Source organism: Giraffa tippelskirchi, chromosome 1, assembly GCF_054371585.1.
Source record: "Giraffa tippelskirchi isolate mGirTip1 chromosome 1, T2T-mGirTip1v1.2.pri, whole genome shotgun sequence".
NCBI classification, from domain to species: Eukaryota; Metazoa; Chordata; class Mammalia; order Artiodactyla; family Giraffidae; genus Giraffa; species Giraffa tippelskirchi.
Window position 1 is genome coordinate 52,294,990 of NC_137275.1, and position 16,983 is coordinate 52,311,972.

Genomic DNA, 16,983 nt, shown 5'->3' on the forward strand with positions numbered 1-16,983 from the left:
GATGATATAACTGTTAAGGGATTAATATCCAATATATGTAGACAGCTCATACAACTCAACATAAAAAAAATTCCAATTAAGAATTGAGCAGAGGAACTAAAGACATTTTTCCTAAGAGAAAATGCACATGAAAAGATGCTTAATATTGCTTATCATCAGGGAAATCAAAACCACAATGAGATATCACCTCAAACCTGTCAGAATGACTGTCACCAAAAAGAACACAAATAATAAGTGTTGGCAAGGATGCAGAGAAAGGGGAACCTTCATACTCAGCTGGGGGAAATGTAAATTGGTGCAGCCGCTATGGAAAACACTATGGAGGCGTCTCAAAAAATGAAGAATTCCACTCCTGGAGATACATACAGAAAAAAAAACAACACTAATTCTAAAAGCTCATAGCAGCATTATTGACAATTGCCAAGATGTGGAAGCAACCTAAGTGTCCATGAACCAGATGAATGGATAAGGAAGATGTGGTGTGTGTGCATAAATATATGTGTGTGTGCTTGTGTATACACACACATATATATACACACACACTAAAATACTCAGCCATTAAAAAAGTGAAATTTTGCCATTTGCAGCAACATGGATGGACTTGGAAGGCATCATGCTGAGTGAAATAAGTCAGACAAAGAAAGTCAAGTATTTATAACATCACTTATATGTGGAATCTAAAAAATACAACAAACTAGTGACTACAACAAAAAAGAAGCAGACTCACAGAAAGAGGGGAGAGACAATGTAGAGGTAGGGGATTAAGAGGTGCAAACATTAGGTATAAAATAAGCTACAAGGATGCATTGTACAACAAGAGGAATATAGTCAGTATTTTATAATAACTATAAATGGAGTATAACCTTTGAAAGCCATTCCCTTCTCCAGCATATTATACACCCGTAACTTACATAATATTATACAGCAACTATATACTTCAATTTTAAAAAAGACCCAAGTCACCTTCATTGCCAAAGATTAGTAACATTTTAAGGAATAAGCCAACTGGACATGATCCTTGATAAATCCAAGGCATCAATAAAGAAGGCTCATTGAAGAAACAGAACCTCTGAGTTCCACAACTCCAGGAGGTATTGCCCTCACACTGAATACAAAGTTGATGGTACCTCTTGGGGTTATACATGGCTGAGGTCTCAAGGAGAGCAGTGGGGAAGATGCTGGTACTAGAGGAAAACTTCTAGAAGCCAGGCCCTTCCCAGACATTTTCACTCTGTGTTGTCCATTTTAACATAAAACAATGAATGAAGACATGGAAGATGGTAATTCCTTTGTCCAAAGTTACCAAGAGGCAGAGTGGAGGTCAAAGACATTTGACAAGTCCTAAAGTCTATTATATTGACTCCGAAATGAGGACAACTTCCTCTAAGTGGTCACTCCACAGCCTAAGTCCTGATTTCCCCAGTAATTAGCAGCAAGAACTTGGGCACGTAAACTAACCTCTGTGTTTCCTCAGTAAAAGTGAAATTTCTCTGCACCTTCAGGGTTGCAATCACCCACATACATCAGCTATTATATGACCCTCCATGGTGTGACTTGCTAAGGTGTGTTCGAGTTTGAGAGCATTTTAATAAATATGCTTCTCATGCATAAAGTCTTAGAGCTACATTTAGTGGTATAAATTGTATTTCTAAGACCAAAAGCAGTATTTTCACTAGCCTATTAGCAGAAAGGAGCTTTGTTCTGTTTCCTTTCTCCTAAGTCAATCTAAACGGTGACCATGAAATTCACACACCAAGTCAGAACTGAAAATGCATCACCCTGGTTTCAGCTCCAAGCACTTAAAATCACCTGAGTCACTGTGTATTTAGTTGTCTACATTAGAAGAATGTTAACAGTAGTGATCACTTTGCTCCTAGGAACCAAAATATCCTTCACTTAGAAGTTGGAATCAGAAGTATTATCACCATAGAATAGTCAGAGCTGAAAACTTTAAGGCAGCTGAGACCCAAGCTACCTGGGCTTCTGGCAACAGACAAGATAAAGTGCTTCTGTGAAGATCAGACTAAGGGGGGGGTGGTCTGAGGTTTCTTCCCTGGGGTCCTGAATTCCTGGAACTAGAGAGGAAGTGCTATATTCAAGGATCAATCGTTGAGAACAAATGTCACTTAACATAAATCCAAGCTTGTAAGTTACATTAGTGTATCCTTATCTACAAATTAGTTAAGGTTTAATAAATGGCAAATACATTCGTTTTTTAAAAAACTAACTTCTGAAAAGTAAGAAATCATTAAGGAAAAAAAAAGCAAAAGCCTCATTGATTGGGGTATGTCAAAGGGACACAGGAGACAACTGAAATAGCTCTCAATGCCCAAAGCTAGAACAGTTAGAACACAAGGTACCAGATGATAACCCAGAGTATAAAATATCCAGGAGTTCATACTGATACTGATAACATGAATAGGTGACAAGAGACAAAGCTCCCTTACAAAAGAATTCTGAATAATTTATATAGATACTCCACCTTCCAGGAGCTACAGAGTTTAATTCAACTCCCTGCTCCTATAGGGGGCGCTGTGCAGATCTCCTTCTACTCTACAGTGGAGTGGGGGCAGGAGTAGCTTTACTATGCAGAAATGCAACCACCATCTAGCCAGGTGATCAAGGCCAACGTAACCATAAGGCAAGTTGGTATGTACTCTTGATATGATGTGATGAGACCAGCACTTTACCTGTGGTGTTCCACCCCCAAAACTCATAACCTTAACTATGAGAACATTGGGCAAACCCAAGAAAAGGGCATCCTACCAAATACTTGACCAGTACTCCTCAAAACTGTCCAAGTCTGAGACATTGTCATAGCCAAGAGGAACCTTAAGAGTATTTTGGAGTATAATCCTCAAAAGAAAAAAGACATTAGGTAAAAACAGCAATTTGAATAAGGTGTGGGCTTCAGTCAATAGTATTTTCAATGTGAAGTGAAAAGTCGTTCATGTCCGACTCTTTGTGACTCCATGGGCTGTAGCCCACCAGGCTCCTCTGTCCATGAAATTCTCCGGGCAAGAATACTGGAGTGGGTAGCCATTCCCTTCTCCGGGGAATCTTCCTGATCCAAAGTCTCCTGTATTGCAGGTGGATTCTTTACCAGCTGAGCTACCAGGGAAGCCCCTATTATCAATCAGTTCATTAATTGTGACAAATGCATCATACTAATGTTAAGATGAAATGGGATAAATGGATGAGGGGGTATATTAGTTGCTCAGCTGTGTCCAACTCTTTGCGACCCTATGGACTGTAGCCCACCAGGTTCCTCTGTCCATGGAATTCTCCTTGCAAGAAGACTGGAGTGAGTTGCCATTCCTTTCTCCAGGGGATCTTCTCCACCCAAGGAATGAACCCGGGTCTCCTGCATTGCAGGCAGATGTTTCAGTGTTTGTGCCACTAATGGATGAGGGGTATATGAGAACTCTAATATCTTCTGTTCTTCTGTTAAAATTACTTATAGCATAGGAACATGATAACTAACAGTGTTAACCTTGTAAGGGGACAGGTAGTTACCAGGCTTATCATGGTGATCATTTCATGATGTCGAATCACTGTGTTGTACATCTGAAACAATGTATTATCAACTTATTTCAATAAAAATCATTCCTCCAAAAAATCCTAATTAAAAAAAAACCCATAGGAACACACAACAACATACATTTGGGTAGACTCCGGGAGTTGGTGATGGACAGGGAGGCCTGGCGTGCTGCAGTTCATGGGGACGCAAAGAGTCGGACACGACTGAGCGACTGAACTGATAGGAAAAAATCTAGAAACACACTGAGGTGATAATATTTTCATGGTAATTTTATTCCCAGTACTGTATAAGTTCTTATATGGAAAATATATATGTAATTGCTATGAAACTTTGGGATATATTGGGGGGAAGAAAAAATGAAAACCAGTATAGGCTTATCTCTTATCAGCAGAAAAACTTTATTCCTTTTAAGGACAAACCACATCCAAGGCCTTAACTTACAGACACGAACCAAAGTAACCATTAAAGCATTAGATATTGAGGTACAAGACACAACGCGGGGAATGCTTTGCCATCGCAGGCTGATGCCAAACTTGTTCCATCGACAGCTGAGCTCTGCCAGTGTGGGGGTGTGGTTGAGGGTAAGTGCTTATCCGCAGAACAGAAGGAGAACAGCTGTGCTCTACAAGTACTGAAGCATTTTATACCAGCATTGGAGGGATATACTTTCACAATGAAGGGAAGAGGGGGAGAAGCAAAGTGTCCCCCACGGGGCATTAGGCTGCCTTGCAGAGGGCCACAGCGGAGAAGCGAACCTCCCCCTGCTCACGCTCAGTGAATTCTCTGCAGACCTTGGCAGCGTCCTGAGGAGGAAAGTTGTGAATTAAATTCTAAACACCAACAGCTCAAAATGAACACTTCAAGGGAAAAGTATCACTGAGACCTGCAAAGTGCACCCTGACCAACTTTAAACCTCCCAACAAACTTGAAAACCAGGGCTTAAGACGAGGGAAAAAAAATCAGGTGATGGGAAAGACAAGGACCCACATTACAGATGTGGCTTCAGAAGCTCTGATTATTACCACTAGCAAATGCTCTGTGCTTCTGCCACCTTGTGCCTGGTTTTGACAAGTACACCCTCTTTCCCTCAAATCCAGAGATAAAAAATTGATTTCTCTTCATTAGGGAAAACATTTTGGTGGTGGTACTGTGTCCCACTCTTGTGACCCCATGGACTGTAGCCCACCAGGCTCCTCTGTCCATAGGATTCTCCAGCCAAGGATACTGGAGTGGGTTGCCATTTCCTTCTCCAGGGAAAAGTAAACATTCTACAAAATTTAAATAACTGGCATTCCAGGTACAGGTAAATGATAACTGCCTAGATATTTAGGGAATGCCATAAATTACTAATTCTATAACCCAGATTACAGAGAATAAGGACAGAAAATTGACCCCAATGTTACCTGCTGAATGCTAGGGTTTAAATGTATTGGGATCAGAATATCGATCATTGTTCAATTTGTAAAAAGTCCAGTAGAAAGTCCAACCAAAATATTAAATATAAGACTTTTAAGAGGCTATTGGATACTCTGACAGAAAACAATCATGGAACACCAGTTCCCAAGGTCTAAAATATCACCATCCTGATGAGTTTTGGCCCTTAAAACGCATCAATCATACCCTGGTTTTCTTCCTGCTTTGGAACCATTCAGAAAAACTGCAGGGGAGCTTAAGTAACATTCTACCAGAATTTTTAATACATTGGTATTACAGAGTGCCTTCCCCAAATCCACTTTCCTTTAGGATCCATGGTGTTCATTAACATTAAGGGTGTGCCTCTAAAGACAACAGCCATCTGCTACACACACAATAAGCAGTAACCTAATTCACTTAAATTTAAGATACCTGGGTTAAGTTTATGTATTTCCTCACCAGTTTAGCAAGTTTATTTGGAGTATAACCTAGGGCTTCCCTGATAGCTCAGATGGTAAAGAATCCGCCTGCAATGCAGGAGACCCCGGTTCGATTTCTGGGTCGGGAAAATCTGCGGTCAAAGAGAGAGGCTACCCACTCCAGTGTTCTTGGGCTTCCCTGGTGGCTCAAACAGTCAAGAATCTGCCTTCAATGTGGGAGACCTGGGGTTGATCCCCGGGTTGGGAAGATCCCATGGAGAAGGGAAAAGCTACCCACTCCAGTATTCTGGCCTAGAGAATTCCCTGGACTGTATAGTCCATGGGGTTGCAAAGAGTCAGACACGACTGAGCGACTTTCACTTTCACTTAGATAACCTAAAACATCTCTAACCATATAGGACCAATCTTAGGAAAAGAATTCCCACGGATTAAGATGCTGGTTGACTGTAATATAATTTTTTAACAAAAAGGTTTTTACCTTCCCCACACCTCATAAATTCTACTCACAGAACAGTTTTAGCTACTCTATGAAGAGCACATTTTATGGTACAGGCATACCGCATTTTATTGCACTTCACTTTACTGGGCTTTGAAGATAACTGCTTTTTTTTTTTTTTACACAAATGGAAGGTCTGTAACAACCCTACATGGAGTAAGTCTACTGGCAGCACTTTCCCAGTGCATTTGCTCACTTTGTATGTGTGTCACATTTTGGTAACTCTCATAGTATTTCAAACTTCTCATTAATATTAAACTTGTTATGGTCATCAGTGATCTTTGATGTTCCTATTGCAAAAATACTGACTCACTGAAGGCTCAGATAATAGCATTTCTTAGCAATATTTTAAATTCAACTATGTATGTTGTTTTTTTAGACATAATGCTATTGCACCCTTAAACATAGTGTTTATATACACTGGGAAACCAAAAAATTCAACTCTTGTGATACTTCACTTTATTGTGATGGTCTGGAACTGAACCCACAATGTGAGGCGTGCTTGTATTAGTATAACCTTAGACAGGAGTTAAGTATGCACCTGGGAAACTTTATTAGAAGGACCAGAGCCTTTAATCCAAATACGATGCAACGAGAATTACTGCCCCTATTCTTTTTCTCTCCCATAAGTGAATCCTAACTCTCATGCAAACCCCCATCCTGTTTCTCGAGGTCTAGTTCTCATTTCATATCACCGTTCCCATGTACCCCTGGTATATCCAAGAATTAGCTCTGACTGATCTCAGCTGTATATGAAAGCTGGCCAGAGAAAGTGACCCTCCCCTCCAAGAATGGCATCATTTGGTCCACTAACACCTTGAGGTCACCAGGCCTATGATGTTCCAAAGACAGGTCTATCATAAAGGCAGTATTCTACAAGGGCTAAGGGTACAGATTCTAAAGACAGACCAACTAGATTTGACGCTTGATTCTACAGTTTGTCATTGACCGTGGGCATCACTTACCTCTGCACTTCAGTTTCCTCATCTGTAAAATGTGAATAACTACCTCACAGCACCATTAAAAGGACTCTGTGAAACAGGTAATTAACGTAGACCAGCATCTAGCCTGGAGTCGGCAAACTGCAATGTGTGGGCCAAATCCAGCCTGCTGCCTATTTTTGTGAATAAAGTGGAACACAGCCATACGCATTCATTTAGACATTGCCTATGGGCTGCCCTGGAGCTGTCACAGAAGAACTGAATACATGCAACAGAGCCCATATGCCACAGGAAGCCTAAAATATTTCCTGGCTCATCACAGAAAAAGCTTTTGCCAACTCCCTGTCTGCACATAAGCACGCAAAAGAGTTTAGCTTTTATTACAACAAATGAAGAAGTTATATCTTAACAACATGTTCAATTTTATTACAATTAAGTAATTTTCCTTTATAACAGCGAACTGATTCAACTCTAGATTCATTTTTAGGGTGAAGTGGACTAGTCCACCAGCTATGTTTTAGAATTAAGAGCTGTGTGCAGTCACTTGTACCAGGATGGTTACATAGTGACCCTGGATCTTAAAGTTCTTTTCAGGTATGTTGTGAATTTGTTTCTTTTGACCTGTTAACAGTGGAGTGACCATGTGGGAAGAAAAAACTCAAGAGTTAACTACATAACCAGAATTCACAATTCAAAACTGACCCACACTCAGCTGTCAAGAGAGGGATTAGGCAAGGCTTGGGTTGCTGTTCCGTGAGTCTGAGTCACTAGCTATGAGGTAATCTGACAAAAGGACAATGGTCACCTTAATCCCACAGGGAGGTAAGTAAGTGATGATTTTCAGGCTAATTCTAACTGTGGGCTAAAGACAGAACACAAGACAGATTAATCAGGGCCGCTCTAAAGCATCTTGTTTAAAACTCTTTGCATAAAATGAGGTAGATAGAATTACTATGATCTTTAAGCCCTAAAGACTGCTCTTATCCCAGATGATTAATGCTGGCTATACCAAAAGAAGTCTGCATTTCAGAACAAACTGGCTAACACAATGTGGGCCCCAGTAGAAATGGATGCCAAAGATTACCTGCAGCAGCGAGTCCTCTGAGCTGGTGCCATGGTTCACCGGAAAAGGCATCCGTCCATCTGAAACAGAAAAGCCAGGCACGTCGATTCTCTCTGCATTTTTTCTGGCCACTGTGCTTGTCCCACTTAAAGGCAAGCTTCAGATTCTTCCAAATACAACTACCACTCCCACTGAGGGAAGGCTGCCTACAAACGGGCTGGAAATGAGGTTCAAGTGTTCCTAATATCCATCCCAGGCCTTCTAATCCACAGGCACCAACACCACACAAGCCCAATCTAGTGACCTAACAGCAGGGCTTGTGCCCATCCATTTCTTGGGAAGGACCACAGTGCAATGCAAAAGTCAGATGCAGTCTGTGAGATACAGGGAAGGTGGAGGCAAGGCAAGACAAGATTTCATGTGTCCCTCAACAACTGCTGATTGGCCCCAAGTTTTCTTTGCCCTTGCTTGCCCATAGGTAGTATCTTGTGTTGAGATAACACAGCTGCAAGCCTTTTCCCATTAATACAAAGGGGATAACTCCTAAAACAGAGGTGGATGATCTTCCTTGCTGTCTGTAAAACCAGCTAATAGGAATTACCCCAACATATCTAAATTCTTTTTACACAGACCAGGTCATGCTTAAGTATTTATTTCCTTCTAAAAGTATTCCTTGTCTGAAAAGGATGATGGAGACTCTATACTGGTGATGCTACAGTAGAAGGTAGAAAGACAGAACCTGAATGCATGTCTTGAAGTGGCTGACCAATTCTCTTTACTGGTTTGTGACTAAATCCACTCATTCCACTGGCCAACTGCCTGAGGGAGGTACTCTGGGCATGACAAGGGTTAAGTGCCCCCATAAGAATCCAATGGTGTTCTAGCTTCTTAAAGACATACGAAGTGCAGCCATAAAGCCCCACACCAGTACTGTAAGAGGAACTACGTGTGAGAGAATGCATGCAGTTATATTAGATTCCAAAAGTGAAACATACCAAGTTCATAGAGGTGGCCATCCACGTTGTTAAACAGAATAAAATGGAAATTCACTTTGTCATCTACCTGAAGAGAATCAAGACATTTTTTTCGAAAATGAGAATTTTTATCGTATTATATACTGCATTTAAAAATAAAGCTGAAAGAAAAATTTAACATCAGAACTCTTAAGACTTGCTTTTTACTGAGGAAGAAATTAAGACTTCGGAGGATAAGCATCTTACCCAAGGTCAAGACTAGATAATGGCAGAGCCAACTAGGGTTGTACAAACTTAAATCTAACAGTTGACTCGAAGGCTGTTATTAATGGTATACCTAAGTCATCAAGAAACTGTTAGTCCTTGCTGGTCTAGCTTGCTCTCCAACCGACTAAGAGTATCTAAAATGTTCATTACTAAGAAGGGTGTTACTCACTCTACTAGACCCATTTCAGTCTACATAAAACATTATCAGCCTGAATTTACTCAAGACTGTCAACTGCCAATTAGATATTTTGAAGAGCCATTTTTATGAACAGGACTGGTCAAGGCATTATTCTGGTAGAACTTTCTGGCATTCCTCGGCCTTGAGTAGACACATGTGCTGGATCCTGGTGAGCAGTTTTTGCACATGTTTCTGGGGAAACACAGAGGACACCTGGACCCCCGGGCTTTAACCCGTATTTACCCGACATTGGCCTTCCTGTGCCACGGCATCATGGGCTGCCTGAATGGCCTGCGGGAAACAGAGAAGAGTTAGCACAGAAACCTCCAGAGTACTAAAAATCAATGTTCTAGAAGTTCTCTTCCTACCTCGTTCTTTTCAAAGCACTTTGCTCTGTCTTCAGGGGACAACTTCTCTGTTTCAGAAAGAAACTGTTTCAGAACGGACCCATCCTCTGGGGGAAAAAAACCGAAAGCATCATTAATACAGGTATAATGTGAATGGGTGCACATTTACTAATGACTGAAGACAGTGCATCCTTGGTCATGTTTGGCAACCTGAAATTTTACCATGGCCTCAAAGGATGGGAATGAGCTGTCCCCTCCCCCAGCCTCTTTTTCCAACCACTCCCTTCTCACTGCATTCAAACCAGAGAACTCTCCCTTCTTCTAGGGTTCAGGCTCCTCCTTACATCTTCTCCCTGGCTCCCCAACCCCTTCATCTTCCACCTCACCCTCATCTCTTTGATCACATCTGTTACAGTACTGATCCAACTGTAGCACCTATCTGTGAGATTTTTGATCCCATAAAGGCAGAACTGTCTTGCCTAGTCCTGTCATCTACAACAGCTACCAATGCATAATTAATGTTTACTGCATACATGATGTAAATTCAAATCTAGTAATAGTTCTCAAACCAAAACTTACTTCAGGGCAAAAAAAAGCAATCTTAGTAATATGGTTATCCAGATAGGCATCAACCTAAAGACCTGAAATGCAAAGTGCCTAACAGTTTGGCCTAGAGATAGCTGACTAGCCGATGGTTGGTGTAAACATTTTGTCATTGCTCAGTGTGTATGAGGCAACAACTCGCATTTCAAAAGACCTCGATTTGAATTTTCAGCTCTAAACTTTATCAGATTTGCTAAATGCACACCATTCAAAATTCAGAAGTTACCAGAAACTTCTCATAACTTTATGAGGAGAACTATGACTCAGATTAAGCCTATGGCACCATCAGGACCACGTTTACAGAATTACAGTATCTGCAGCTGCAGGAATCCAGCATTCTAAACAAGACGATCCTTACTGCAGAAGAAATAAAAAGGATCAAACTACAACTTTTTAATATGACTATGCTGAGTCAATTATTTGAAAAAGCAGCTTCTAAAAGATCTGGTCCCTTTATGGCTGGATAACCCCCTCCTTTTTAATTTCAAAATTATACAAAGAGTAGAATCTTGACCACAATTCCTTTGTTAAAAAAGTATCTGACCTGCCACAAGCAACAGCATGGACTCTTAGATGAAGTTATTCAGTTCTCAGCCACCCCCATCCACTGTCTAAATCAGGAGTTGGCAAACTACTGCTGCCTATCTTTGTAAATAAAGTTTTACTGGAACACAGCCACATCCACTGCTTTACATCTTTGTCTAAGGCTGCTCTTATAGCACTACAAGGGCAGAGAACATATGGCCCTCAAAGCCTAAATGATTTACTCTCTGGCTTTTAAGTGTGTTGACCCTTAGTCTAAATCACACATGATGCCATGTATTTTAACATTGTTAGCACTGTTAATTGAGCTTCTGACAACTTCAGGGCTAAGACTCATCTCTTCTATTTCCTCCACAACACCCGTTGGAGGCAGGCTAAAACCCGACCCAGCTTTGTTCAGAGATGGATCTTTCAAGGTGCTGGGCTGTGGCTATGCCCCTGCAGGATCTCCTACTACTTTAGACCATGTTAGTTCTCCTGTTGCTTATGAGACACTGCACCATTAAACAAAGGTCCTAAAGACTGGTATTTTATGGCTTAACATCAACTCTAGTTCTTTAGAATTGTTGAGACTAGACCAGGAGCACATGAGAATCACGACAATTTGCTGTCTGCTCATGGGAGAGCCCACGAGTCTGCCTTGTGGAGGAAGCCACAGCATGCTTCTTGGAAAATGAGCTTCTTTTCCTCAAATGAGAAGGAACAATGAGAATTCACCTGCTGATCCTATATGCCTAAGTAGGTTTTCAAAAAAATTTTAAGGCAATGGCTTTGCCGAATAGACCCTTGGGGGTGTTGGAAGGAAGCACTGCAGTTAACTGAAGATCAACCAGAGGATAACTGGCCTCAAAACCCACTCACCGAACTCCAGTTTGTCCTGATTATTGGCCACTGCATGAATGAGTCCGATGGTTCCACAGGAGTTGCCAATGGTCTGTTTCATGAAGTACACCTTGGGACTGACTTCTTGTCCCTTCAGCTCTTCAATTTGTTTTTTCCTGAAGTTCTCATGCTATGAGTTCAAAAGACTTTTTTTTACATCTCAAAATGCAAGTACAAAGAACAGATTGCAGCACAGTGAGTTCTAGTGCCTAAATGGAGACACAAGTGGGATGTGTGACCAGGAGTCTTGGTCCTAGGTGCTGGCCGGCACCCAGAGAATGGCCCATCTGCCTCCCATACCAAGTCAGCCCATGGGGTTCTGAGAGGTGCAGACACTCCACCCTGCAGCTGCAGTGCAGCAGTGGTCTTGGATTGTAGCCCAAGTTTGTCTAGACACCACTGCCACCTTTTAGCTTGAGATGGATGGCATGCTTAAGTCAGAAAAACAGACAAGTTCATTCTTTCCTTCCTTTTAACACCAACAACTGTATCTTACACATGCATTCCAATCAAGCGTTGGTCAGCTGAATGCCCAAGAACACCAGCTAGTTTATACCTCATTATTCTTTGAAGTTATTCTAGTCCAAGTACGTTACTTCAAAAACAAAACAAAACAACAGGAAGGAACAATTTAAAGAAATTAACTACTCCCTCATCTTTTTAATAAAAAACTGCCTGTAAAGCAAAGACTCGGGTTTGATCCCTGGGTCAGGGAGATCCCCTGGAGAAGGAAATGGCAACCCATTCCAGTTATTCTTGCCTGGGAAATCCCTTGGACAGAGGAGCCTGGTGGGTTACAGTCCACAGGGTTGCAAAGAGTCAGACACGACTGAGCAACTAAACAACTTTTAGGGAGGAAAGACAACTGGTCTAGCATGCTGGATTGTAAGTTCACAAAAATTTCTCCTGTAACAAACAGGAGACACTTGTTTCTTTGCCAATTATACACTACAGAAACACTAATTTTTACAACCAATGTAAATTGTACAGAACCCCAGAAGTACATATATTTCTAATTCTAGTAGCCTTGCATTATTTTACATGGAATTGAAGTTTCAGCTTTGTCTGTGGTAACATCAGAGGAATAAGCTCTCTTGTCACATAAGGTAAACAAATTCCAAGTAGTAGGAAGTTCTAGCATCATACATCTATATACTGTACTTGAATGGAGCTTCCATCGACTGTTAAGGATTTTCACCTTTCTAAAAAAAGATATAATTTTTCATAATGGGGTAGCATCATCCTTTATGGTTGTCTGAACTCTTGCATGGTGACACTTCTGTAAATATTTCATGATCACTTAAAATGTTTTAGAAGTAGTCAATTTAGGATTTCATAATATTCTTTGACAAAATTAGATGCTTTCTAAATTAACATTAGCTTTTTGGAGGCCCACCTATAAACCTCAACTTGCTTTGAATTTGCTTCAGTATTTAGCCCAGGAGGTGTTTTGCTTAGCCCAGGAGGTGTTTTGTGTTGCAAAATTGGCATTCATGTATCTGACAGACTTAACTAAAGGAAAAAGTATCGAGCTCTCTCAAGCACAAAATATTCAATCCAGAATGTTCTCTAACCAAGAGCTGCTTGATCCAGCAAAATGAGACCAGTGGGCTTTTGTAAGATAAACACGTTTCTGCACTGCCTCCCAGAGGCCTTGCCTTTTGAGTGCTGCTGCTCAAAAACCTCCGAGTCATCATGGTTCCTCTAATAAGAAACCTCTGTGAGAGGCTCAAATGAGAGAAAACTGCATTTGATTTGATCTACAGGGATCATACTTTGACTTGCAATTATTTGGGAACTCCATTTTCACCTAAGTGAAAATTCAGTAACAAACATGTCAGTGGGATTATCCTAATAGCTTTTAATAACTGTTTTTAACCCCCAATACTTAGCCCATTGGAAGAACGCCTGAACTTTCCAAAGGCTTAATTTATGCTGAGGATGTTTCTAGAAATGTCGCCTTAGGAAGCTGCTTCAGTTAAACTCACTGTTTGGAATGATGCCCCATAGGCTAATGCCCCCGGAGTTTTAAGCAAAATTCAACCACTCCTAAATCAGGGATCGAGTGGCCGCACTTGAAGACAGTCAAAACCGTGCTCATTAGCGGGATTCCATACATCCAAGACTATCACCCTAGCTACCTTTTTATATCTGATACTCAGTCTTTGAGGTACATCCATGCACACTTGCAGAAGGGAGACCATCTAAAGAGAAATGAAAAAGCATTTCCAAGACAGGTCTAATGTCCACCTGTTCAATGAGCTACAAGGTCAGAGAGCTAGAAGGTGATTTCCACACAGGAACCAGGCACAATGATTAAGCTTTAGAAAAACACGTGAGAGAGACTAAAAAGAACAAGTGTGTAAGTTATAGGGAGTGGAGGGTTGGGAAGAAACCCCTGCATCCACTGAAGGCCAAGGCAGTAGAGGCGTAAAATTAAAGAACCTATTGTTTTTTTGGGGTTTTAGGCACGCCGGGATCTCTCCATTTTACACCAAGGTGGGAGTCTGGGAGAGAACCAGACAATAAAACGACAGGTCACAGTCCTTAAAGGCAAACAATCGGCCAGCCACTCCTTGGCGTGAAAAGCTCGGAAAAGCCTAGGTTCAACCTGACTCACGGGTAGGATGAACATCAGGATGATGGAACTGAGATGCTGCCTCTCTCCCAAGTTTAAGGCAATGCTGATGGACGCGAGACAACGCAATAATTAACAGGACCCCAGGGAAGTGTGAGTTCTCCCTCCATCCCCGACAAGGAAGAGGCAGTGTGCCAGGTCTGGGCGACCAGGCCAGGACGGGAGCAGACCCTACACCGTCCTCAACGCCTCACTCGGGTTTGCGGGCAGCGCGCACAGCGCAGAGCCTGCGCACCCCGGGCCCCACGCCCTACCTGCGCTGTGAGCGGAAACAGCAGCAGCAGCGCGCAGGCCGGGGCTGGCACAGAGCCCAGAGACTCCTCCTCCAGTCCCAGTACGTCCTCGAAGCGCCACTGGCCGGCGACCCCCAGCCGGGTCAGCACCTGCGAAGAGGAAATAGGGCGGCCATGTGCGGAGACCCGCAAGTGCGAGCACCTGCCAGGAGGCGCGGGAGGCGGCGGGCGCGGGTTCCGCATCCTCGCGCCCCTACCCGGGTCTGGGAGGAGCCTGGCCCCGCCCCGCCCCGCCCCGCCCCGCCCCGCCCCCACCCCAGCCGGGCGCAATGACACAGCACAAAGCGCGGCCCACACGTGGCTCCCGCGACGCCCGGGCATCCCAGCCCGCGCGGCCCGCGCCACGCCCTCGGGAGCTCGGCCTGGCGCTCGCAGCTGGGCGCAGCCTCCTCCATCCCACCTCCGACCGGTTTCGCAGAGTCACCGCCGCCCCCCATGCAGCAGCAAGGAGAGGGCGCCAGGGCCGCGCCCCAGCCCCAACGCCTCTGGAGTGCGCAGGGGGTAGCTGGGTCTCCGCAAAACAGCCGAAGGCGCCTCGGTGCTCCAGGGGGGAGGAGGACAGAGGCAGCGCGAGACGTCACTCACTTTATTCAGCATCTGAAAAGCAAATGCAAAGAAAAAAAAAAAAAACAAAGACAAAAGCAGTCAGCGATACGCTACCTAGAGAGGGCTGACCCTCGGCCCTGCGCTCCCCGCCACCCCCGGGTAACCGTGCACCTGACGCTCACCTCGGGGTTAATCTCCATTGGTTTGAGCTGCATCTTCGCGGACCTCGAAAGGAACACAACCCAGAGAAGCGAAAAAACAGCGAGCGGAGCCGCCCAGGCAGCAGCTATAAGGCGCCGGCCTGACGCACTGTGGGTGCCTGCGCAGGGGGAGCAAAGGCAAAACCAAGCGAGGGGAAACGGTCAGTCGCAGACAAATGGGCACGAATCCCCCCTTGCGCAGCGCAGAGTGGTACGGCCTAGCCCCCGAACCTTGCAGTCTCACTTGCTGGTGAGATAATCTGGTGGTTGTGAAGATGGGTTTTGTTGGTAGGTGTTTCTTGCATGTGCGGAGCAGTCCTTTTGATGCAGTCTAATTTTTTGCGAAGTTTCTGGAAAACCACGCTTTCGACCATCCCAATTACCTGAAAGCTTAGAGTCTCTGAAGCATTGAGAAAAAAACCAAATTCAACAGGTATATATTTAATATGAATATAAATATCTTCCAAATCTAGCAGCAGTTTGCATTTGACCTTAAATAATTCATCCTCCATGTTAAATCAAACAAGCACCAAGATTCGTTTTTAATTGACCGCCTAGAATAAAACATTTTCTGTAACATAGCATTTATTGCATTAGTAATGCTGATGTAATGTGATTCCCAGGGAGGAATTGGTTGGTCTTGGGGAAGCGGTAGAGACCGGGGGGGATGTGACTGTAATACAAGACACAGAGAAGGCAGGCTGTCGGAGACTTTAGAAAACAGATCCAGTGAAAAGACAGGTATGATTTGAAGACAAGAGGCTGTAAAAGGAAAAGCATTTTTTTTCTTTCATGGAATGGGAGGCTTTGAAAAATAAAATGTTAAGTTCATGACAGAATAGAAGAAAGGTAGCGGCAGCAGAAGAAACCACTGTTCTTTAATGATCTCAAATGGGGTTTGGGTTTTTCTATCAGCATATTCGAAAGATGGAGACAACATATGGCTAAGAATGAATAAAAAGTGGAACAAAATCTTTAAGAATAGTGCAGGAAGGCTTAACCTCAGAATGAAGTAGGGCTTGCTGAATACTAAGGAAACAAGAAGATTGGGTGTTTTTTCATTTATGTTCAGAACAAAACAATGATAATGGTGAAAGAATAGACTTACCATTTAGGGGATTCAAGGTTAAAAGATGACAGAGAGAAGGGAGGGAAATCTGCCTTTTTTTTTTTTTCTTTTACAGTTTTTTTAACCTTTACAGTGGATTAGATTTTTTGCATGTCATCCCACTAACCCTTAGAGGAGACAGTGAAGAAACTGTCTTAGTGCAGTTTTACAGCTCAGATCCATGGCTTGGGGAGGTTAATTTCCTTTAAGATCATAATTGGAAGGGAAGACTGAGAAGTAAACCCTGGTAAATTGGGTTCAAGGAGTCCATTCTCTATCCAAAACTCTACTGCATTCCACTTCTATTTTCTTCCGATTTTTGCCACCAGAAAAAATTACCTTCACATGGAAAATAAGAGAGTAAAAGATATTTGTAAGAAGAACTTAATGGATGAATGTTATTGTATGTAAATTATGCCTCAGTAAAGTTGCTTCTTAAAAAAAAAAAGAAGACTTGAAAGTCAGGACAGACGAATAGTAGTACAAGAATATTTGGCTACATTAAATCCA

At 42.7% G+C, this 16,983-nt stretch overlaps 1 protein-coding gene across 3 annotated transcripts; it reads right to left on the minus strand.

Moving 5' to 3' along the window:
* Window positions 1-3,920: 3,920 nt before the first annotated feature.
* Window positions 3,921-15,428, minus strand: UCHL1 (ubiquitin C-terminal hydrolase L1). Of its 3 annotated transcripts, XM_081591377.1 has the most exons (9): window positions 15,348-15,428; window positions 15,205-15,216; window positions 14,581-14,709; window positions 11,668-11,818; window positions 9,682-9,767; window positions 9,557-9,604; window positions 8,890-8,956; window positions 7,916-7,974; window positions 3,921-4,344 (listed from the first exon to the last, which is right to left on the minus strand). In XM_081591377.1, exons 1-9 carry the CDS (start codon window positions 15,378-15,380, stop codon window positions 4,258-4,260), a joined length of 672 nt encoding a protein of 223 aa, XP_081447503.1. In that variant the 5' UTR covers window positions 15,381-15,428; the 3' UTR covers window positions 3,921-4,257. The 3 variants fall into 3 exon arrangements, with proteins under 3 accessions (XP_081447503.1, XP_081447508.1, XP_081447497.1); XM_081591382.1 differs by lacking the exon at window positions 15,205-15,216; XM_081591371.1 differs by lacking the exons at window positions 15,205-15,216; window positions 15,348-15,428 and having other exon boundaries at window positions 14,581-14,824.
* Window positions 15,429-16,983: the final 1,555 nt, after the last annotated feature.